Raw genomic sequence first — 23,227 nt, forward strand, 5'->3', positions numbered from 1 at the left:
TGAAGGGCCAATAGGGGAAACGGAGGCTGGCAACTGGAGAGAAATACTTGGAATGTGAATTCATAGGATCTGGTTTCTGGTGGAGCTTGATCTAGGGCAAAGGCAGAGAGGATGGGGGCCAGGTTCAGAGACCCTTATGGTGAGGGACATGCCGACTTTGTGGTTGGGGAAGAATCAGGCCCTGCTCCTAGGGTGGGCCTACATGGACACAGATGCCAGGCCCCAAGATGGATGGTACAGCTGTAGGTTTAGACTTGAGCAGAGGAGACATTCAGTCCTTAATTCTGACTGTGGGGTGCCTGAGGGCCTTCCACACCAACTCAGTGGGGATCAGTGCCCAGGAGGCTGCTGGATGTCCAAATCTAGGGCTCCAGTGTGTGTTCAGGGTTGGTATTGGGGATCCTGGCCTGGCATGCAGGTACTAGCTGTGCATGGATGTTGGCTGTCATCACCCAGCGGCAGCTTCCCACATCTCCCACCTCCAAAATGAAATCCTAGGGAATCCTACCTTCTGTTGGGACCATTAGGTGTCTGTGTTTTGTTCTGAAGTTCACAGTAAATATTTGCATTAAACAATCTGCCAGTCTCACATTGTATCCAGCCATCTGGCTGCTGCGTGCTGGGGAGCAGCAGTGAGGATGTAACTGGGAACCAGCACACCTTCCCTGCTGATGGCCACAGAGGTGCCTTGGAGGCTGCCTGGCCTCGGTGACCTGCCCTGCATTGGCTAGGAGTTCACCTGGGCACTCTGCTCTGCCCTCCCCAACCCCAAGGGACCTGGTTGCTGAAGGAACTCTTCCTGGGGGAAGGTGGTCTTCAGAAGCCAGCAGAGGAGGGTATAAGGGTGGGGGAGAGTGGACAGGTGGGGAGGAGTCTAGGCCATTTGGCTGCTGTCGGAGGGCAGGGCAGCAGGGTAGGCTGTTGGGATGCTGTGTAAGGGCTGCAGACCACGGACTCCAAGCCCTGTTGCATGGAGCCCAGGAGGGGCCATGAGAGCCCTGGTCATTCAGCACGGCCCATCTGCCTTGGGCTCAATGTCAGTGGCCTCAACACCTGCTGGGCCACAGTGGCATCACATAGTTCCCCTTACTTCCCAGGGATGTGTCTGGGGTGGGGAGAACATCAGAGCCTGAAGTTCTGGCAAGATAAGCAGGCTTGGGAATCAAGGTAATATGGCCTTCCAGCTCCTGTCTGAGATTCAGTACAACTGTTACATCTGTGGCCCAAAGAGCCCTCTCCCCATTCCCTCACTCCACTCCCACACTGGATGAGCTATGTCTGCCTGCGTTGAAAAAAAGTAATTCCAATTCTATAATAAACTTATAAAGGGCTAAATGAAATAAACCTAATGAGCTTCTTTTAATAAAGCTCACCAAAGGGGCCTGTGGTGATGGCCCCCGCGGGGCTGAGTCTGCTTTCTGTTTCCCAGAGCCTAAGAGCCTGCCTGCCTCCAAAAAGGGCTTCTGCCGTGTCCTGATTATGCTTTTACATAAACATATTTTATCTTAATGATCATCTTTAGGGGAATTTGCAGTCACAGAGGGATTGTCTCCTGGTCGTTAACAAATGGAGGGATGGCGTTCCTCCAGATTACCTCCCCAGGCTGGGGGTGCAGCATGCTCCTCAAGGCTTCTGGCGCCTAAGACTTAGGTCTCCCTGGAGCGTCTGTTAAATGGATGATACCCCTCGGGCCTGGCCTTTTACTTTGCAGGGGCCTGCAGAGGCTGTGGGAGAGCTTGGCTGGTGCTCTATCCTCATGGCCTCCGTCTGGTTCCCTAAGTCTCACGCTCCCTTCTGCACAGGGTGGTTGTAGGGATTGAAGCTGTTGGATCTGAGCATGGGGGCGGGGAGGGCTATGTGTGGTCATCCACATGCTTGATGGCAGGGGCGGCAGCAGATCACAGGTCTTGCAGAATGAAACACTAGCAGGGAGTAGTTACGGGGGCTTGTAGGGGGACAGAAGGTGCACTGGCCTTGGAGTCCAAAGCCTGCCCAACATGAAGATCATAAAAAAGCACTTATGTGATTTAATGTTCATCATCCCAGGCCCCCAATGTACCTAGAATTTGTTTTTGCTTAAGATGTGAAACAGGATTTGATCATTCCCTTCTCCATCTAAGCAGTTGACCAACACCATTAAAAGAAGAAACCACTTGCCATGGCCAGGGTGGCTCAGTTGGTTGGATCGTCATCCTGTGCATCAACGTGTCATGAGTTTGATTCCCAGTCAGGGCACATACCCAGGTTGGGGGTTCCATCCCCAGTAGATCCCTAATTGGGGCATTATTGAAGGAAACTGATTGATGTTTCTCTCTCTCTCTCTCTCTCCCTTCCCTTCCTCTCCCTCTCTTAAATCAATAAAAACATATCCTTGGGTGAGTATTACAAATAATAAGAAGAAACCACTTAATCTCTACCACCCACTTTCTCTCCTCCCCTTTCTCCTGCAGTGAATAACCATTTTGAGGTCCAAGTGTATCCTTTTGTCAGTGTATATTTTTGCAAAACCAGTGTTGCTTCTTGAGTGTGTGTTTTTAATGGACATAACCTGTGCTGCATTTTATATCTCATTATGTTTCTTACTTTTTGCACTCGGCACTCTGTTTTTAAGATCTATTCATCTATGTGTGGGTCACCCTTCTAACCTCTTCCTAGCACTGGGTGGCATGCACCCACCGAATTTAGCCTCTCTGCTCCCCTACTGATGACACCCAGGTTACCTCCAGCTCCCTCAACCTATCCAAGCCATACTACCACAAGCAGCAGCTGCTTAGGGACCTGTACGAGCACGCCCGTCTACACACCCCATCCAGAGGAGTGGAAATGGCTCACAAAGCAAGGTCGGTTCGAGGAGGGGACTAGGAGAGCTTATAGACACCCTATGTCTTTAGGACCTCGATCCAAAAGTGGAAATGCTGGGCTATCATGTGCTCTTGCACATAATTAAGTATTATCAGCTCACCCCAATGTCCATACCTGCTCCACTTCTACTATTTGCCAAATCACCCGGTTTTGAATTGCTACCTTATCATTTACCAACTTTATTTACTACTTTATTATTTGATCAGCTATTTAAAATTTACATATAAATTAATATCAGAGGACATTAATATTAAAACAGAGGGCAAGCACACACCAGCAGTGCAAGGAGAGGGCAGCGCTGTCCCCACTGGACAGAGGCTACAGGAGGAGGTGAGCGGAGTTGTGGTCCGCTTCCACTTCTCTGGGAGGTGACAAGCCACTTCTGGGGAAATCGTGAGCAAGGTCATGAGTGAGTCTTGGGGAACACATTTCTCCACCATCGGGCACATAGCCATATGGACCAGGCACTTGACCTGCAGCAGGAGGGTGGTCAGAGGGATTAGGCTGCTCTGTACTCCCTGCTCCTGCACCTACCCTGGCCCATCTCCAGCTCCCAGGGAGAATTGAGAACTTTTGTGAGTGACATGTGTGTCCTCAGCACAGCACAAGGAGAGAGACTCTCGTCAGCACGTGGTCACAAGCCAAGTACTGCTGAGAATCTGGGCCAGGTTCTCCTGGGCATCTGTCCTCAGGCTGAGAAGCTGACCCGATGGACGTGGGGGTTGTGGCGGTGATAGTCTGTCTCTGACCAGTGACATTGCTGCAGTGTGGTCAGTTGCCCTCCAATCTGGTGCAGGGCTGAAATCCTGGGTTCACCTTTCACCCTCCGCCAAGGGATCCTCCTCCACTCCTGTTGGTCTCCTGCTTTCTGTCTCTCTGTTCTACTTTCTTGGTTGCCTCTTTTGTTTTGAAGGAGTACATCCTTCAGTAGCTTCTTCAGAAGCAGTGCTAGACAGGTAAAACTTTTGAGAACTTATATGTCTGGCAATATCTTTATTCCACTTTCATACTTGACTGAGACTTTGTTTGGATATAGCATTCCAGTTGAGAAAGTTTTCCTTTAGAATTTTGAGGTCTTTGCTCTATTGTTTTGCTGCTTTGGGGGAGTCTGAAACATGCAGACTCTAATCCTTTGTGACCTGTTCAGTAACTGCCTCCCTCGGCCCCATCTTATTCTCTGTGAAAGTCTATAGAATCTTCTCTGTGTTTTGAAATTTCAAGATGATGTGCCATGGTGTGGGTCTGTTTTTATCGACTGTGTAGGGTACTAACTGGGCCCTTTCAGTCTGGGAACACTTTCCGGTTGTGTGAAACTTTTCTGAATTATTTTATTAATTCCTTCCTTTCTGTTTTTTCCTTCCTGTCTTTATAGAGCTTCTATTAAATGAATGATACACCTCGGATCTGATCTTCTAATTTTCTTATCTTCTTTCCTGATTGTTCATGTCTTTGTCTTACTTTTTACTTTCTGGGGTTTTTTCAGCTTTATCATCCCAGTACTTCCACTGAGTTTACCATTTCTGCTGAAGCTCTTTTAGTTTCCAAGAAGCCTTTTAATTGTCCTCATCCTGTTCTTGCTTAATGGATGTAATACTTTCAGAGCTTACTAATGACAGGTTTCCCCACCTTCCTGTGCACTCTATTTCTTCCGTTTTCCTCTTTTTGGCTATTTTGCTTTAACTTGCTCTCCATCTGTCAAGCCTGGGGCTCCCCCCTGAAAGTGGGTGATGCTTGATGGGCTGCTCATGCATAATGTTGGGCAGCAGAAGAGGTGACTCTTGTAGGTTGGGGGAACCGTGGACGTTGATACTGCCTTTCGGTCTTTGGTTAGTCAGATTCACTAGACAAGACCCTTCCCACTATCCTGAGGGGTAAAGGCCTAAGGACCAGCATTGCAGGGGTCGAATGGTGGAAGCAGGCTGGTGTCTCAGCCTTCTTTCAGTCCTCCTGTTTGTAGCATTGTACCTATGCTCTCAACTACAGCTGGTGCCTGCAGCCCAGAGACTCCCCTCTCCCACCTTTTCAAGAGAGAATGAGCTTCCAGAACAATGCAGTGTTATTATTGCAGCTATCACTGGGGCACAGGATAGGGGTTGGGGGAGGGGGCGGGGATAGCTATCAACTAGTCCTACTTATGCCAATCTGCCCTTCACTCCCACTTGCAGAAGAACTTGGTGCTTTTTTGAGGATTCTACTGTGTAGAATCCTGGCTCTCTTCATGGCCAGGTTGGGGTCCACCTTTCTCAGATATATGAAGTCTATGACTACATGGTCATGTGCTGTCCAGCCTCTAACAGTTCTGTCATTTTCTTCTCTTGCTTTCCATGTACTTGTAGACTTGTGATTTAAAAAAAGAATCCCTTTACTAAAGGTGTCATGGGGTGCCAAGAGGGAGCTGAATTGGATGTTTGTGTTCAATCTGCCATTTGTACTCAGAAGCGTCTCTTATGCTTAAACTTTGTTTTTGGACTTTGCATTCAGTTCCATTGCCCTGTCTTCCATGGCACGGTGCCACTAGTTTCTAATTAATGTTATTTTGTAATATGTTCTGTTTGCAAGGTAAGTACCCCCTCATCACTGTCCTTTTTCAATATATCTCTGGCTATTGTATTAAATGTCACCCTCCTGTTGAATTTTGGAATTACTTTGTTAGGATTCAGCAAGTCTTTGATGAAGATTGTGTTAAATGTATAGATTAATTTGGAGGAGAATCCGCTTGTGATCCAGCAGAGTGTGTGTTTTTTGGAGAGTTTTAGCCTGTGCTGTGTTACGTTTTGTATCGTCTTTGTACTTCCATTCTTTTTGTTTCTTTCTAGATATTTTGTGGGCTTTGTTGCTATAATTGATAAGCCCTTTTTTCCATTCTGTTTCCTAGATGGTTGTTGCTATATATGTGAAAGGTATTGTACCAGGAAATGTTGGGTGTACGATGAGAAATGTCGATTCCTTGTGGCTTTAGTAAAACTCTCCCATAAAACCTGAGCTTTTTTTTTTTCTACTTTTGCAATTTCTTCTGAGGTTTATTCAGGTTTTGTACTTGAGCCAATGATTAGAATTTATATTTTCTATTTATTTAGTCTAGGCTTGTTAGAAGTCTGTTTTTAATTTTTGTTGTTTAGGGTTTGAGGGCCTTCCTTTTTTTCTCTGATTTTGTCCTGGTGGTGACTGAAGACACAATTCTTAAGTTTTCTTTTTGTCCTAATGTGTAGAAGAACTTGGGGCTTTTTTCCATGTGTACTTGAAAAGGGCACGTTTTCTGATTGTTAGGCTTAAACATTAATTCGTTTTAGTAATTCAAATCCTCTCCAGCCCTACCTCACCTTTCATCTAATTGATCCGTTGTTTTCTGGAATAGATGTATTAAAATGCGCATAGAACTCTAGCATGTCTATTTCTCCTTGTATCAGATTGGCGCTCTACCAGGTGCATTGTTTCGTACCGTTTACATCTTCTCAATGAATTATTTATCAGCTGGTCCCTTTAATACCTTGGATTATATTTTATCACATAAATGTTGTTACACCTGGTTTCTTTTCATTGGCAGTTACATGGTACCTCTCATCACACCATTTGTGTTAACTCCTCCTGCATCATTTTCTTTTAGTTATGTCTGTGGGTGACTTTTTAAAAATATATATTTATTGATTTCAGAGAGGAAAGGAGAGGGAAAGAGAGATAGAAACATCAATGATGAGAGAGCATCGTGAATCGGCTGCCTCCTGCACACTCCACACTGGGGATCTAGCCCACAACCTGGGCATGTGCCCCTGACTGGAATCGAACCCAGACCCTTCAGTCCACAGGCCTACACTCTATCCACTGAGCCAAACCAGCCAGGGCTTTAGATATGTCTGTGAGTGACTTACAGCTGGCTTTTGTGCCGGCTTCTGCTCCTCTACCAGTCACCTCAGGTTAGCTTCTGCTCCCCAACCCAGTGGCCCTGCTCACCTACCTCTCCTTCCAGCCCAGCTCTCAGCTCCCAAGGGGACAACCTGACTCTCCTTGCGTTTTCTCCTATTGCCTCTTTGCCTGGCTCCTCACAGCCCTGCAGTTAATTACCTGTGGGGCACTGTGGAAACTGAGGCAGGCAAGACCCCATCCAAAGTGGGAAAGACAGCCTGGGGGGCGTGGCTCAGTGGTTGAGCATCAACCTATGAACCAGGAAGTCATAGTTCAATTCCTAGTCAGGGCACATGCAGGCTCAATCCCCAGTGGGGTGTGTGCAGGAGGCAGCCTATCAATGATTCTCTCTCATCACTGATGTTTCTATCCCTCTCTCCCTCTCCCTTCCTCTCTGAAATCAATTTAAAAATATATTTAAAAAAAAGAAATGGGGACTGCCTCCTGAGACATGAGGAAAGTAGTCCCAGCTGCCTTCCAGGAAAGTCTCTCAAAACAGGGAATGCCAGGAAATTAAATCCCTGTGGTTACCCACTGGAAAGGCAGGGGAGCCTCTGCTCAGGGGCAAGTCTTCTCCATCTGCCATGAACGGCTGGAAGGAGGACTGGTGACTTCTCCTCATGGCTGGGGGCTATGCGCAGGGACAGCAGGAGATGGGCAACACGGACAGCTCGTTGTCTGGGCCTGGGCCTAGGCCTGGGCCCGTAATGAGGGCTGGAGCCAAAGGGCTGGGTGAGCGCATGCCACCTGCTTAGCAGGCTGCCTGTGAGCTGCAGGAGCTCCGGGGAGGAGGGGAGAGTGGATGAGGGCCCTCCCCGGGCCCCCAGGGACCAGGAGGAGCAGAGGCCTTTAGGCCAGGTAGGCTATCAGTACAGGTAGGTGGCCTCGAAGGACGGAGTTGGTGGTAGGGAATCCCGTGGTCTCCCACCCAGGGCTGGGCAGGAGCCTGCCTCTGGCTCGAGGTCCTCGCAGCAGGACTCAGCTTGAGGGACAGGCCTCCTAGGATCGGGCTGTGGTTGGGGTCTCTGCATGGCTTAGGCTTCAGGACTAATCCCACGATAGGGAAACTGAAGAGGCATCCAAGATTGACAGGTGATGGGTTCCATCAGAGCTCACGTGGCCGGACGCTTGGCAGACACTAATCACCTTGGGGCTGCTCCCTATACCCTTCTTGGCCTGCACACCACTGGGGCTTCCAGGGGCTGGGTGGCGGGGGGGGGGTGGGGGGTGTTGTCACTTGCCAGGAGGCCTGAGGGGCCCTGTCTTCCTCTCCTGGTCATTACCTTGACCTCCACTTTGGGACATCTCTACAGGGGCTGGGCCTTTGGGGATTGGGGTGTTCTAGAACATTAGGTTCAATTTACCCCCAAAATAATCATGACTAAAATAATAATTATAACATCTAATGAATATTTAGAAAGCATTGTTTTTGATGGACCTGTAACATAATTAAAAACCATGCTTGTTTGGCAAAAGCAGCTATAAGGTCTGGCCCAGACAGCTCTGCCCCAGTGGCAGCCCCATTGCACGCCCGCCCCCTGCCCCCAGCAGTCACTGACCTATATGTGACTCCTTGGGTTAGGGGGCCAGGAGGGCAGCAGGCCAGGTGGCCTAGAGACATGGTCCTGTGTGCCCTGTCTCCAGGTGTGATCATCTCTCCACAGCCTAGTGTTGACATGATAACCACCCACCTGTCCCATGATCCCATCTTGTAATTCCCCAGAGAAACTGGCTATTCTAGATTTTGTTTAACAATAAATTTCCCAATTTTTAAATACTGTCAACCAAGTAAGGTATTTTTAAAATACCGCGTGGCCCTAACAAGTGGCTTCCTGGGCTGGTTTTGCCCAGGGACCACCCGTCAGTGACCCCTGGCTCCGTAGGGGCAGATGACAACATCCAGCCTCTTCCCCAGGGGAGCGTTGCATGGATTATTACTATTTTTGTGCTTCCCAAGGTGGTTCTGAAGGTGAGCTGTCCCTGCTTGTTAGAAATGCAAAGAAATAAATGTGTAAAAATAGAATAGCGATTCCTCAAACCCCCATCAGATTTAAGTCACCGATCTGTCCTCTGGGAGCAACAAGGATGTTCCTGATTCGTCTCCAAGAAGCCCAGCGGGGCACTGGCTCTGCAGGGGGATGCTGCACGCCTGCCTCCCCAGAGCTGCCCTGGCCGCGTGCATGTGTGTGTGCATATATCCAGTGCGCAGGGGACTGCAGGGCGGGGAGGGGGGACACAAGAACCCCAGGACATGCAGGAATGCAAGATGCTACTCAGTCCTGACCTGACTGATTCCTCTTCTCTGTTGCTCCACACACTGCTCCTGTACCTCCTTCAACACACTTTTTCTTAGAGCGCCGTGGAGTCCACTTTCTCTGCTTGGTCTCTGTGCTGTGACCTAGTTGCAGGTTTGTGCCTCAAAGCTAACAGACAGCAGGTGTAAAGGAGAAAGCTCCTGGCTGAGAGTCAGCCATGCAGGGGGTTCCATCAGCCCTCCAGTCTATAAAATGGGGACAGTTATGCACCCCAAAAATGCCTGTTGCCTGTACTGCGTGAGTGACGTCTGGGCAGGGCTGAGTGGTGGAGCAGGACCCACCCAGCGGCAGGCTGCCCAACCTGTCCATGAGTGGCCATACTGCTTTCAGAAGCCCTGTCACGCAGCACTGTGACGTGCAGGGAGTCCTGTCCCCGCATGGAGGAGGCAGCAAACAAAAGGCTTTGGGGCCAAGTGAGAAGACTTTTCTGGAAGACTCTTAAGAGGGGTGCTATTCAGGGGTACTGAAAGCTGAGCTGGTCTCTCAGCACCACCTTCACCTTCAGGGGCCACAGGGCCTGGACACCACCCCCTTGGTTGGTGATGTCATGATGACCTGAGGTCCACGGTCCCTTCAAAGGCAGGAGTCGCTGAAAACCCTTCCCTCACACTCAGGGAATGCCAAGGAGAAGCAGGACCCTGGGGTCAGGGAACAGTCCAGGGCGGACCCAAGCCCAGTGGGAAAGGCAAAGGGAACTGAGCTGGCAGCTACAGCTGTTCAGATGCTGAAATAACATCCTGGGGCCCTGGGCCTCTCAGCTGACGCCCCTTAGGCCCTATTCCCCCAGCCCGGGCCAGGTGTCAAACCTGTGGGGGCTGGAGGCGAGACCCTGGCCCAGAAGACTGTGAGGGAGCTGTCATGAGAAGGTCTTGTCCTGGTCCCTGCACAGCTCATTCAGGCAACCACCCATCTCCTTGGCTTGGGACCAGCCATAAACTGTTCGCCTGGGGAAGGGTGCTTATGGGAGGTCTTGACCATGGAGTGGGATGGGTGGACCTGGCCCAGAGTGAGGGGCCTTGCTTCAGTGGAGGACTGAGCAGGCAGTTCTGAAAGGGAGGCCTGAGAAGACAGTGTGGGACATACACGACCTGGGCTGGACCTCAGTTTCTCCAGGGGTGGCCTTGCCCAGCCAGTGTGGCTCAATGGTTGAGGGTTAGCCCATGAACCAGGAGGTCACTAGTTCGATTCCCGGTTGGGCACATGCCTGGGTTGTGGGCTCAATCCCTAGTAGGGGGCGTGCAGGAGGCAGCTCATCAATGAATCTCTCTCATCATTGATGTTCCTAGCCCTCTCCTTCTCATCTTCCTCTCTCTGAAATCAATAAAAACATATTAAAAAATAACAAGGGTGGCCACACTTGGGAGACCAGTCCTTTGGCACCTGGACAACCCTTCTCAAGTGTTGAGTGTGTACTTAATCTTCTGGCTCTGCCACCCTGAACCTACTCCTGGCTGGGCAGCCCAGCTTCCTGGCCTCTCTGTTTGTCACCGGGTGCCAGACCAGGGCTCTGCAATGGCCGAGTTGTTGATCTGTGTACTGCTGGGTTTGAGCTGACTTGGCACATCATATTGCCATCTCTGAAACTCAGTTTGTGATTTTGTAAAATGGGACAAGAATGTAAGTTTGCAGCAAGGTGATGGCCAAGCTGGTGCCGGGCAGGTGCCGAGTTTGTCCTGCTGCTGCTGTGTCCCTGGTGAGCCCGGCTGCAGCTGCGCACTGTGCCCTCTGTCTTTCCAGGGGCCTCCCTTGGCAGCCTGGACAGCCTCAGCCGTACCCTGGGCATCCTGGAGGAACGGGTCAACAGCTCAAGGCGCAGGGCACGCAGACATGCTGCCGATGACGACTACAACATCGAGGTCCTGCTGGGTGTGGATGACTCTGTGGTCCAGTTCCACGGGAAGGAGCACGTGCAGAAGTACCTGCTCACACTCATGAACATTGTAAGTGGGGCAGGGTGAGGGAGGTGCAGGTGGGCACCTGTGCTTTCTGTGGTTTCCTAGTGGATCTAGGGATGAGTGATGTGGCTTCAGGGAAGCGCTCTGGGTCCACGGGTGAGAAAATGTAACCTTCCCATCAGCCATGCTGAACCTGAGTGTTCTCATCTGTCAATGGGGCATATTCTGACGTGGCAAGGTTGTTTACACACGGAGGCCATTTCCCCAAACGCCAGTCATTTGTCTCCATTTTCTTTGTTTTTGCCACACTGCACTGTGCCTGGACTGTGTATTTTCCTATAAATGAACTGACTTTTTAAAACTTAAGCTTATTTACAAAGGAAATAACTTCACTTTACATGAGGTAACCTAAAAGTAAAATGTAAAGCAATAAAAAAGGGATATCGGTGTGTGTCCCCCAAGGGGACAGACAGATCAACACCCATCCAGGCTTCTCCTGGAGTAGGCAGAGGAATGGAAGCTTGAAGCGGGGATCCGTTTCTCCCTGCGAAGCTGTGCTATGTAATGGGGTGTTTGTGTGCCACATGTGCCTTCTGGGGCATGATGAGGCACTTGCCCCTTGTCTGCCCAATACGGAGAGATTAAGGTGTCACCCCCTTGTTTACCCAACAGGAGAGATTAAGGAGTTGCCCCCACATTACAGTCCCCACCCCCCACCCCAGGAGGCACGAGGATGCTGCCTAATTGGCCAGAAGAGGGCGCAGTCCTGCCTCTTCCCTGTCTGTATGGGAGAGCCTTCCCCTCATTGCTTGATGCTTGGTCAGGGTCACCTTGAGGATGTGAGGCATCCAGTCTCCAAAGTGCAAGCCCTAGGGGCAGTGTTTAGCTCAGCTGAGCCCAGTCGGGAGAGCTAGGGTGGGAGGGAGGAGCAGGGTTCATCCTGTGTGTAGGACCTTGGTGGGAAGGACAGATCTGTGGAAGGAGCAGGCGCTTGCAGGGGGCTGGAGGTGGGCAGGGAAGCCCAAAGCTGGGGAATTGGAAAGCAGTGGGGCTGTGTACCCCAGTCTTATGAGCCTTGGTTTTCTCATCTTTAAAATGGATTGACAATTTCCATTTCAGGGTGAAGATTAAATGAGATAATGGGGAAGTGAACAGTCCAGTTACTAAATAAAATGTGGTTTTGCTATCATGATGGTAACAGTACTTAATTCATCAACAGCACATCTAGAATTATCCTTGAGAAGTATGCCAAGGACTTGGAAGTTGGGAGTATCCCAGGTGAATTCTTCCTGAGGCTGGTGGAACGAATCCGCCTTGGTCTGGTGGATCCCTCTGTCACATACACCTGCTGCGGCATGAGCCTGTAGGAGGAAGTCTAGAACTTTCTCTTGGTTTTGCCAGTTAACTTCAGTTTATTAATTTACATTCTCGTGATCCAACTGTACCTCAATTTTGGATAATGGGATGGTTGGGTTCATTTCTTGAAAAGCATAAGAAATATAAAAATTCTTAAATTGAAACCAATTTTATCATAACAAAAAAGGATTTTAGGAGATACATCGAGGAGCTCTAAGAAAGAGTAGCTGGGCCATGTCTTTTTCCCTGTTTCGAGTGTTCATTGGACACATGCTCGTCCAAGGCACAGGGCAATGGAGGGATCTGAGCTCCGCCTCCCACCTTGAGTGCAGTGTGGTGGAAGGAGATGGGATGGGTTCTTGGGGCATGTGTTACCCTGACAATTAATACCCTCTGGGCTCTGTGTCCTCATTTAGGGCTGCACACCCAGGAGAGAGTCCTGTGGGTTGATCTAAGACACAGGGAACCCTCTTGGGGAGGAGGGGATTGAGGAAAAGTGAGTATGTGAGAAAGGATGACCTTCCAGTGCAAGGCTGTCTAATAGAGCTTTCTGCAGTCCAGGAAATGCTCCAATTCTGCCCTGTCCATTCAGCAGTCACCAGCAACCCCTACCCTTGAGCACTTGAAATGTGGCTGGTGTGATAGCAGAACTGAAATTTTAAATTTTTTTCAATAGAAGTTTTTTTATTTTAATTTAATTTTTTTAAAATTCTGGTAAAATATATGTAACATAAAATGTACTGTCTTCACCATTTTTAAGTATACACAGTTTAGTGGTATTAAGTACATTTATATTGTTATGCAACCATCACCACCATCCATCCCCAGAACTCTTCATCTTGCAAAACTGAAATTCTGTCCCCACTCTCTTCTCCCCCAAGTCCCTGGGAACCAACTCTGCTGCCTGTCTCTATGAATTTTACTGCTCTAGGCACCCCATGTACATGGAATCATACAGTATATGTCCTTTTGTGACTGGCTTATTTCACTTAGCACATGTCTTCAAGGTTCATGCATCTTGTAGTAGGTGTCAGGATTTCTGTCCTTTTTAAGGCTGAATAAGATTCCATTGTATAGACAGACCATATGTTGTGTACCCATTTATCTATTGATGGACACTTGGATTGCTTCCACCTTTTGGCTGTTGTGAATATGCTGCTATGCACCTGGGTGTACAGTGTCTGTCTGTTCTAGTTCCTGCTTTTAGTTCTTTTGTGTCTATACCCAAAAGTGGAATTGCTGGATCATAAAGCAATTCTGTTTTTAATTTTTTAAGGACCCTCTATACTCGTTTCCACAGTGCCTGCACCATTTTACATTCCTATCAATAGGGCCCAAGGGTTCCCATGTCTCCACATTCCCATCAACACTTGTTATCTTTGATAAGAGCCATCCTAATGGGCAAGTTAATATTTGTAATTAATTTGCATTAGCATTTAAATCACCAGTGTGGCCAGAGGCTTCCATATGCACACTGGTGATTTAATGCAGTCCCAGAAGAATTGAGCACAAGGGGACTGCCTGCTGTCCGCTTCCTCTGTACTTGACCAGGCACATGGTGCTAAACAGCAGTGTGGGCAGCCTCAGTGTGGAGCCTGGACCCCATGAAGGTGCTGGCTCACCTGAGGCTGCAACCAGAGTCCTGAGTAGCCTGAGGAGGCCTGGCCAGGGCACATCTCCCTCTCCTTATAAGTGAGCTGGTCACTGGGCTGTGTTGGATCCAAAGCCAATGTCATGGAGGACAGATGTGGTAGCAGCCAGCCCATACTGCATTCCAAGTGAGGCATTTGGTCAGCTGTGAGGACAGCCAAGGCCAGGGCACAGTGCTCCCAGCGTTGAGATTGTGGGACCAGACCTGGGTAGACCCCGTCTGTCCCCTGAGAAAGGCCATGGAGGCCCACGCTGGGAGTAGGACGCTCTGGTGTGGGTCCCTATGGTAGGGGTCCCTAGGGTAAGGGCCCTAGGAATGTATGGTGCAAAGAGGAGGAGAGGCCCAGGTGAGCTGGACACAGGTGTGGCTGGACCTTGGCAGCTCTCGGTTCCTTTGGTTTCTTCTGTCGCTCAAGGTGCTTCTTCCTATAAGGCTCCCGTTGGGATCTCTCTGTGGGAGAGCCCAGGCTGCGATGTGGGTCTTCGTGTGACATAGACATTTCAGGTTCATCGAATATTCATGTGCTCTCCTCTTCCCTTCTGTTTCCCAGTCTCCTGTGCACTTAATTTGGGGCTGTGTGCCAGGAAGTGACATGTGTCACCTTCTGGCCAAGGCAGTTAAGAACTGGCATATCCTCTCCCCCTCTTCCTTTACTTTTTCCTGAAGCTGAATTTCAAAAGTTCAATCCCTGGTTAACATTATGTGCATTTTAAAGCTCTCAATGCTAAAATGTTCTCTGTTATTTTGACTATTCATGCTCCTTGGATCCAATGCCCAGCTCCCACCTGCTCATAGCACCGAGTCCTTCCTAGCTGTGGTACATCGAGAACCACAACCAGGATAGACTTTTTGTTGTAAGTTATATTTATTTGATATTAATGAGGTTGCTCTTAAAAAATACGTATATTTTAATACAGTGATTATCTTATAGTTTTATGATTGGATAACTTATGTCCTTTATTTTACTGGGAGTTGAATTTCTTTCTTGTTACTTTGAAGAACCTTCATATTAAAACTAGAGGCCCAGTGCACGGATTCGTGCACAGGTGGGGTCCCTTGGCCTGGCCTGTGGGGATCAGGCCAAAAGCAGCCCTCCGACATTCCCTGAGGGGTCCCGGATTGCAAGAGGGCACAGTCCAGGCTGAGGGACCCCACCAGTGCATGATCAGGGCCGGGGAGGAACTGCAGGAAGGCTCCAAGGCATGTCCGGCACATCTAGCCCAGTCCCGTTCGACTGGACCCCAGCAGCAAGCTAACCTACCGGTCAGAGCATCTGCCCCTTGGTGGTCAGTGCAAGTCATAGTGACTGGTCGAATGGTCAGACACTTAGCATATTAGGCTTTTACTAGTATTATATAGGATAGGATAACTTTTTGTCTGTTGCCTGGGTGGGAAATAGTCTTCCCAGTTTTGTGGTTTGCCATTGTTTTGTTTTGTGTGGGATTGTTTTTTGATGGCTCGCATGTTTGTGTGTAGTCGTGTTCTGAGGCCTTGGGCTCCCCAGTTTTACTTTGGGTGCCGTGTTCGGCACTCCATGCCTCCCTGGAAGTCAATCTTCTGGGACTTCACTCTGGTCGCCCCAGCAGTGACTCCCCTGGCCTGTTGTCAGCAGCATCATTCCCCAAACCTCAGCCCTCACAGACCACTTGGCCATTCCTGTCCTGCTGCCAGCCCCAGCAGACCCACACCCAGAAGGTCTCCTGGCACAAAACTTCGGGGCCAAAATGAGAATGTGGCTCTCTTGTTCAAAAAGCAGGAAAAAGTACCATAAAAGGTACATATTAAATCCTTTTTCTTTCTCCTGCAGTCTCTCTCTCAACTTGTCAAGATTTTAACGTTTTCTCTTTATTGACTGTAAGTAAAGAACAATTAGAATGTTAAATTATTAGCGTGAATTTTACCACTTATCTTTACATTGTACAAAGTCTGTTTTAAATGCACATATTAGAGTATTTAACTTGTATGGAGAATCATCAGAGTATTTTGTGGTTAATGGCGGAGGGTGCCTCGAGGTGGCCAGAAGTTCAGGCAAAGCACAAGCCAGACTCGGGAAGTGGAAGGAAGAAGATAGGAGCCCCAGGGACAGAGCCCACAGAGGGAGTGCCCCCCTAGGCACAGATTCCCACATGGGCCTTGGGCAGTTCTGGGCCCCTGGGACCTGACAGCTGCCCCGTCCGGGCTGACAGGCACCACTGGAGGAACCCATGGCTCTGTGCCCTGCCCCAGAGGGTCTGGGGACAGTGAGCCTGGCAGCTCCCCTTCCCATGGGCCCAGTGCTTCAACCCAGGGCAGATGGCCAAGGCTCTTCACACCTCAGCACCTGGATCTCACCTCCTCTGAGACTTGTGTGAGGTCGCCTGCCCAGGGTGGGATGGCCACCGCCATGCCCGCGCTTGAGATGCTACGTGGCACATGCACCCACCTTGACCCTTTGGGCAACTGCATCCAGGCCCCTGCCAGGAGCAGAGGTCAGCAGTGGTTACAGGGTAGAGAGCGGGTAGCCAAGAACCTGTCCTAGGCATATGAGCCAAGGCTTTCCTGTCCCATCCAACTTGACTTACTTCAAAGTGTAAAAAGAAGAATTTCAAGACTGGCAAGTGCCCAGCATTAAACCCTAAGGATAGGGTCCTTCAGAGCACAGGCTGGCTGATTGCCCATAAACCCAGGACCATCGGTCCTGTGTTGGACCCTGCCTGCCAACTCCGGCACCGCATTCCCTGCACTACCTACCTAGGGCCCATCCTCCAGGGCTCTTTCCCATCCTCGCCCATCCAGACACTCATCTCAAAGCTGCCCCCACTCTCAGCTTCTGCCAAAATGAAGAAAGTTGTGCCTGAGAGTGTGCTGAGCCTCAGCCTCGCCCTCCGGCATCCTTGCACTGATTTTTAGCGTATACATACTATAGACAAGGTTGCTGGCAAACCCAGGCTGAGGCCTGGTCCCCGTGGCCCAGGGGCCCTTAGCCTGCTCGAAGAGGCTAGGACTCCAGGGAAAGGCTGCCAGAGAGCCTCAGCTGCCTGTTTGATGTGTAGTCCATCCAGCCCTGCTGGCTCTCCAGGCCTGGCCCCCACACTTGTGCTGGGCTCCTCGTGGGCTCCCTGCTCCCACATGGCTCTGCACAGCCGGCCTCCTTCTGCTGTCACCCTACTCCTGCTCCTCCCAACCTTCCACAGTCTCTTCTGGTCTCCACCAGGCCCAGCCCTAAGGAACAGGAGCTCACCTCTGCCTGGCTCCCCTGTGTGCTGGGAGCCACTGTCCCGTTTCACCGTTCCTCCTTGGAAAAATGCTCACCGCTGTGTATGGTCTTCCTAGGCTGGGATGCAGCCAACACTCCCGAACACGCCTGCTGCTGACCCGTGCTTAGGGAATTACCATTTTTCAGACTTGCTGTGCCAGCACCTGAGCTGCCATCTGCTCGCGAGCTCTCTGCTGTGGCAGCTCCCAAGAAGCCTGGCTGAGATGCAGCCCCTGTGCTCGTGGCATCTCTGGTTACCTTGGATGATCAGGCACACTCAGTGGCTCTTCTCCCCCAGCTCAGGTGCCTCTGAAGCCAGGGATGGATACATGCTCTGGGGGAAACCAGAGCAATTTTTTTAAAATTCTTTATTGTTTAAAGTATTACATATGCCTCCTTTTTCCCCCATTGACCTCTCCTCAGCCATTCCAACCTTCCACTATATACCCTCCCCCCTCCTCCCCCCAACACTGTCTGTGTCCATTGGTTATGCTTATGTGCATGCATACAAGTCCTTTGGTTGATCTCTTACCCCCACTCCTACCCTCTCATACCTTCCCTCTGAGGTTGGATGGTCTGTTCAATGATTCTCTGTCTCTGGATCTATTTTTATTCATCAGTTTATCTTGTTCATTATATTGCACAAATAAGTGAGATCACGTGCTATTTATCTTTCTCCGACTGGCTTATTTCGCTTAGCATAATACTCTCCAGATCCATCAATGCTGTTGCGAATGGTAAGAGTTCCTTCTTTTTTACAGCAGTGTAGTATTCTATTGTGTAGATGTACCACAGGTTTTTAATTCATTCATCTGTTGATGGGCACTTAGGCTGTTTCCAAATCTCACCTATGGTAAATTGTGCTGCTATGAATATAGCAGTGCATATATCCTTTCTGATTGGTGTTTCTGATTTCTTGGATATATTCCTAGAAGTGGGATTACTGGGTCAAATGGGAGTTCCATTTTCAATTTTTTGAGGAAACTCCATACTGTTTTCCACAGTGGCTGCACCAGTCTGCATTCCCACCAACAGTGCATGAGGGTTCCTTTTCTCCAGATCCTCACCAGCACTTGTCGTTTGTTGATTTGTTGATGATAGACATTCTGACAGGTGTGAGATAGTACCTAATTGTCGTTTTGATTTGCATCTCTCAGATGATTAGTGACTTTTAGCATGTTTTCATGTCTCTTGGCCTTCTGTATTTCCACTTTCAAAAAGTGTCTATTTAGGACCTTTACCCATTTTTTTTTATTGGATTGTTTATCTTCCTTTGTTAAGTTGTATGAGATCCCTGTAAATTTTGGAGATTAAACCCTTATCAGAGATAACATTGGCAAATATGTTCTCCCATGCAGTGGGCTCCCTTGTTGTTTTGTTGATGGTTTCTTTTGCTGTGCAGAAGCTTTTTATTTTGATGTAGTTCCATGTGTTTATTGTCTCCTTAGTTTCCATTGTCCTAAGAGCTGTATTAGTAAAGATATTGCTACGACATACGTCTGATATTTTGCTGTCTATGGATTCTTCTAAGATGTTTATGGTTTCCCATCTTACGTTTAAGTCTTTTATCCATTTTGAGTTTATTTTTGTATATGGTGTAAGTTGGTGGTCTAGTTTCATTTTTTTTTTTGCATGTATCCGTCCAATTTTCCCAACACCATTTACTAAAGAGACTGTCTTCACTGCATTGTATGCTCTTGCCTCCTTTGTCAAATATTAATTGAGCATAATGGCTTGGGTCGATTTCTGGGATCTCTGTTCTGTTCCATTGGTCTATATGTCTGTTCTTGTGCCAGTACCAGGCAGTTTTGAGAAAAGTGGCTTTGTAATATAGCTTGATATCTGGTATTATGATTTCCTGCAATTTTGTTCTTCTCTCTCAGGATTGCTGCAGCTACTCAGGGTCTTTTTTTATTCCATACTAGGGGCCCAGTGCATGAATTCGTGCACCTTAAAAGGAACTCAGGGCTGCGAGGCTGCAGTGGGCACAGAGGCGGGTCTCGGTCCATCCTCTGTGCCCTGACCTGGACCCTCCCACCATGGCCCCTGGTCCCCTGTCTGCTGGCAGCCCCACTCCCACCGCTGCTGCTCCCATGTGCTGACAGCGCCGGCCCTGCTTGCATCCACTGATGGCATGAAGCAATTGGGGCTGGTGCCAGCAGCAGGTGGGAGCGGGGCTGGCGCTGTCTGCGGGTGTGAGTGGCGGCTGCTGCCCCAGTCTCCCTTCAGGAGCAGGGGGAGGTGGAGAAGCCCTTTAGAACTATTGGGGCCGGCAGCCGCCACTCGCACCCAGTGATGGTGCCGAGCAATTGGGACTGGTGCCGGGCGCCAGCAGCGGGTGCGAGTGGGGCTCTGGTGCCAGCTGCGGGTGCAAGCAGGGCCAGCCCCGGCAGCAAGTGTGAGAGGTGGCTGCCAACCCCGATCGCCCCTCAGGAGCAGGGGGAGGTGGAGAAGCCCTCAGGGGCAATTGGAGCCAGTGCCGGGCACTGGCAGCAGTTGTGAGCAGGACCGCGGCACACGGGAGCAAAGAATTTTCAGTAACTACCAGAGGCTTACCCCGATGACAGCGACTGGCTCCCCGCCTTGGTCTGGCATCCCCGCTCACCTGCTCCACCATTCCTCCGCAGCTGACACCTGCCATGTTCTGCGCTCTGCCGCCTGCTGCCGATGTCCGCTATGATCCATGTGCGTCCTCTGGTGGTCAGCGCACACCATAGCGTCCAGTTGTTCAGTTGTTCGGTTGTTCTGCCTTTTGGTCTATTTGCATATTAGCCTTTTATTATATAGGATGAATTTTTAAAGAGTTTGTTCTAGGTCTGTGAAATATACCATTGGTATTTTAATGGGGATTGCATTGAATCTATAGATTGCTTTGGGGAGTATAGACATTTTAATGAAGTTGATTCTACCAATCCATGAGCACATTATATTCTTCCATTTGTTTATGTCTTCCTCTATCTCTTTTTTTCAACATCCTGTAGTTTTTCAAGTACAAGTCTTTTACCTCCTTAGTTAAGTTTATTCCTAGGTATTTTAATTTTTTGTTGCAATGGTAAATGGGATTTTTTTTTTAGTTTCTCTTTCTGTGAGTTTATTATTGATGAATAAAAAAAGCCATAGATTTCTGAGTGTTAATTTTATATCCTGCTACATTGCCAAATTCATTTATTAAGTCTAGTAGTTTTTTGATGGATTCTTTAGGGTTTTCTATGCATCTTGAAAGGAACTCTGGGCCACAATGACTCATGTCATCTGCGAATAATAACAGTTTTACTTCTTCGTTTCTAATTTGGATGCCTTTTACTTCTTTTTCTTGTCTGATCATTATGGCTAGCTTTTCCAGTACTATGTCAAACAGGAGTGGTGGAAGTGGGCATCCCTATCTTGTTTCTGTTCTTAGGGGAAGTGGTTTTAGTTTTTTCCCATTGAGTATGATGTTGGCTATAGGTGTGTCATATATGGCCTTTATCATGTTGAGGTATGATCCCTCTGTTCCCACTTTGCTGAGAGTTTTTATTAAGAAAGGGTGTTGGATTTTGTGAAATGCTTTTTCTGCATCAACTTATATGATTATGTGATGTTTGTCTCAATTTGTTTATGTGATGTATCACATTTATTGATTTGCAAATATTATACCAGCCTTGCATCCCTGGAATAAATTCTACTTGGTCATGGTGTATGATCTTTCTAATGTAATGCTGGATCCTATTTGCTAATATTTTGTTGAGGATTTTAGCATTTATGTTCATCAGGGATATTGGCCTGTAATTCTCTTTCTTTATAGTGCCTTTATCTGGCTTGGGGATTAAGGTAATGCTGGCTTCTTAGAAAGAGCTTTGAAGTGTTCCTTCCTCTTGTATTTTTTGGAATAGTCTGAGGAGGGTAGGTTTTAATTCTTCTTTGAATGTTTGGTAAAACTCCCCTGTGAAGCCATCCAGTGCAGAACTTTTGTTTACTAGAAGTTTTTTTATTACTGCATCAATTTGCTCCATAGTTATCGACCTATTCAGATTATTTTATTCTTCCTGATTGAGTTTTGGAAGGTTGTATTTTTCTAGGAATATGTCCATTTTGTCTAGGTTGTCCTGTTTGTTGGAATGGGGTTGTTCATAGTATTTTTTTTACAATTCTTTGTATGTTCGTGGTGTCAGTTGTTACTTCACCTCTTTCATTTCTAATTTTGTTTATTTGGGTCCTCTCTCTTCGATTCTTGGTGAGCCTGGCTAGAGATTCATCAATCCTGTTTAACTTTTCAAAGTACCACCTCTTGATTTTATTGATCTTTGGTATTGTTTTCTTTTTTGGTTTCTATGTCATTTATTTCTGCTCTGATCTTATTATTTTCTTCCTTCTGCTTTCTCTGGGCTTTTCTTGTTGCTCTCCTTCTAATTTTTAAGTTGTAAGGTTAGATAATTTATTACCAGTTTTTCTTGTTTTTGTTTTTGTTTTTTTTGTTTTGTTTTGTTTTTTAGGTATGCCTGTAATACTATGAACTTCCCTCTCAGGACTGCTTTCACTGTGTCCCATAGATTTGGGATTTTTGTGTTTTTATTGTCATTCGTTTCCAGGATGTTTTTTATTTCTTCTTTGATCTCTTTGGTAACCCAATTATTGTTTAATAGCATGCTATTTAGCCTCCAAGTGTTTGATTTTTTTATTGTTTTTATTGTAATTGATTTCTAATTTTATGCCATTGTGATCTGAGAAGATGCTTGATATGATTTCTATCTTCCTGAATTTGAAGAGACTTAGCCTGTGTCCTAATATGTGGTCTATCTTTGAAAATGACCCGTGTGCACTTGAGAAGAATGTACATTCCATAGCTTTGGGTTGAAATGTTCTGAAAATGTCAATTAATTCCATCTGAACTAGTGAGTCATTTAGGATTGCTGTTTCTTTGTTGATTTTTTGTCTAGAAGATTTATCCAGTGATGTCAATGGGGTAATAAAGTCCCCTATTATGATTTTATTGCTGTTGATCTCTCCCTTGATATCTTCCAGAAGGTTTTTATGTATTTGGGTGCTCTTGTACTTGATGCATATATGTTTACCAGAGTTATATCCTCTTGTTGTATTGATCCCTTTAGTATTATGAAGTGGCCTTCCTTATCTCTTGTTATGGCCTTCACTTTGAGGTCTATTTTGTCAGATATAAATATTGCTGCCCCAGCTTTTTTTTTTCATTTCCATTTGCCTAAAAATACATTTTTTTATCCTTTCACTTTCAATCTCTTTGAGTTCCTTGTTCTGAGGTGGGTCTCTTGTAGACAGCATATATATGAGTCATGTTTTCTTATCCATTCAGCCACCCGATGTCTTTTGATTGGACCATTTAATCCATTTATGATTAAGGTTATTATTGTTTGTAGCCATTTTTATTCTTTATGCCTGTGTTTCTTCTTCCCTTTTTATTTCTTCTTTTTATTACAGTCCCTTTAGCATTTCTTGCATTACTGGCTGGGTAGCAATAAACCCCCTTAGCCTTTTTTTGTCTGTGAAATTCCTGATTTCCCCTTCAATTTTGAATGATAGCCTTGCTGGACAGAGTATTCTTGGATTCAGTCCCTTGCTTTGCATCACTTTATATACTTCATTCCATTCCCTTCTGGCCTGATGTGTTTCTGTTGAGAAATCATTTGATAATCTAATGGGAGATCCTTTGTAGGTAACTCTCTGTCTCTCTCTTGCAGCCTTTAAGATTCTTTCTTTGTCATTAACGTTTGCCATTGTTATTACATGTCTTGTTGTGCGTCTTTTGGGTTCATCTTCTTTGGGACTCTCTGTGCTTGTGTGACTTTTTTCTTTCCCAAGGCAGGGAAGTTTTCTGTCATTATTTCTTCTATTAGGTTTTCTAATCTTTGCTCCTCTTCTTGTCCTTCTGGCACCCCTATTATACAGATATTGCTTTGTTTCATGTTGTCCCAAAGCTCCCTTGAGCTCTCCTCCTGCTTTCTAATTTTTTTTCTCAATTGCTGTTCAGATTAGGTGTGTTTTTCTACCCTGTCTTCTAACT

At 47.5% G+C, this 23,227-nt stretch overlaps 1 protein-coding gene across 1 annotated transcript in view; it reads left to right on the forward strand.

Moving 5' to 3' along the window:
• The window catches only part of ADAMTS2 (ADAM metallopeptidase with thrombospondin type 1 motif 2), a 255,810-nt gene that overhangs the window by 131,578 nt on the left and 101,005 nt on the right, over positions 1-23,227 (forward strand). Inside the window, exon 4 of the mRNA XM_008151418.3 lies at positions 10,815-11,017. Within this exon, the coding sequence (XP_008149640.2) occupies positions 10,815-11,017 (203 nt within the window). The remainder of the gene's footprint in view (positions 1-10,814; positions 11,018-23,227) is intronic.

The sequence above is a fragment of the Eptesicus fuscus genome, chromosome 6 (genome assembly GCF_027574615.1).
Source record: "Eptesicus fuscus isolate TK198812 chromosome 6, DD_ASM_mEF_20220401, whole genome shotgun sequence".
NCBI lineage: Eukaryota > Metazoa > Chordata > Mammalia > Chiroptera > Vespertilionidae > Eptesicus > Eptesicus fuscus.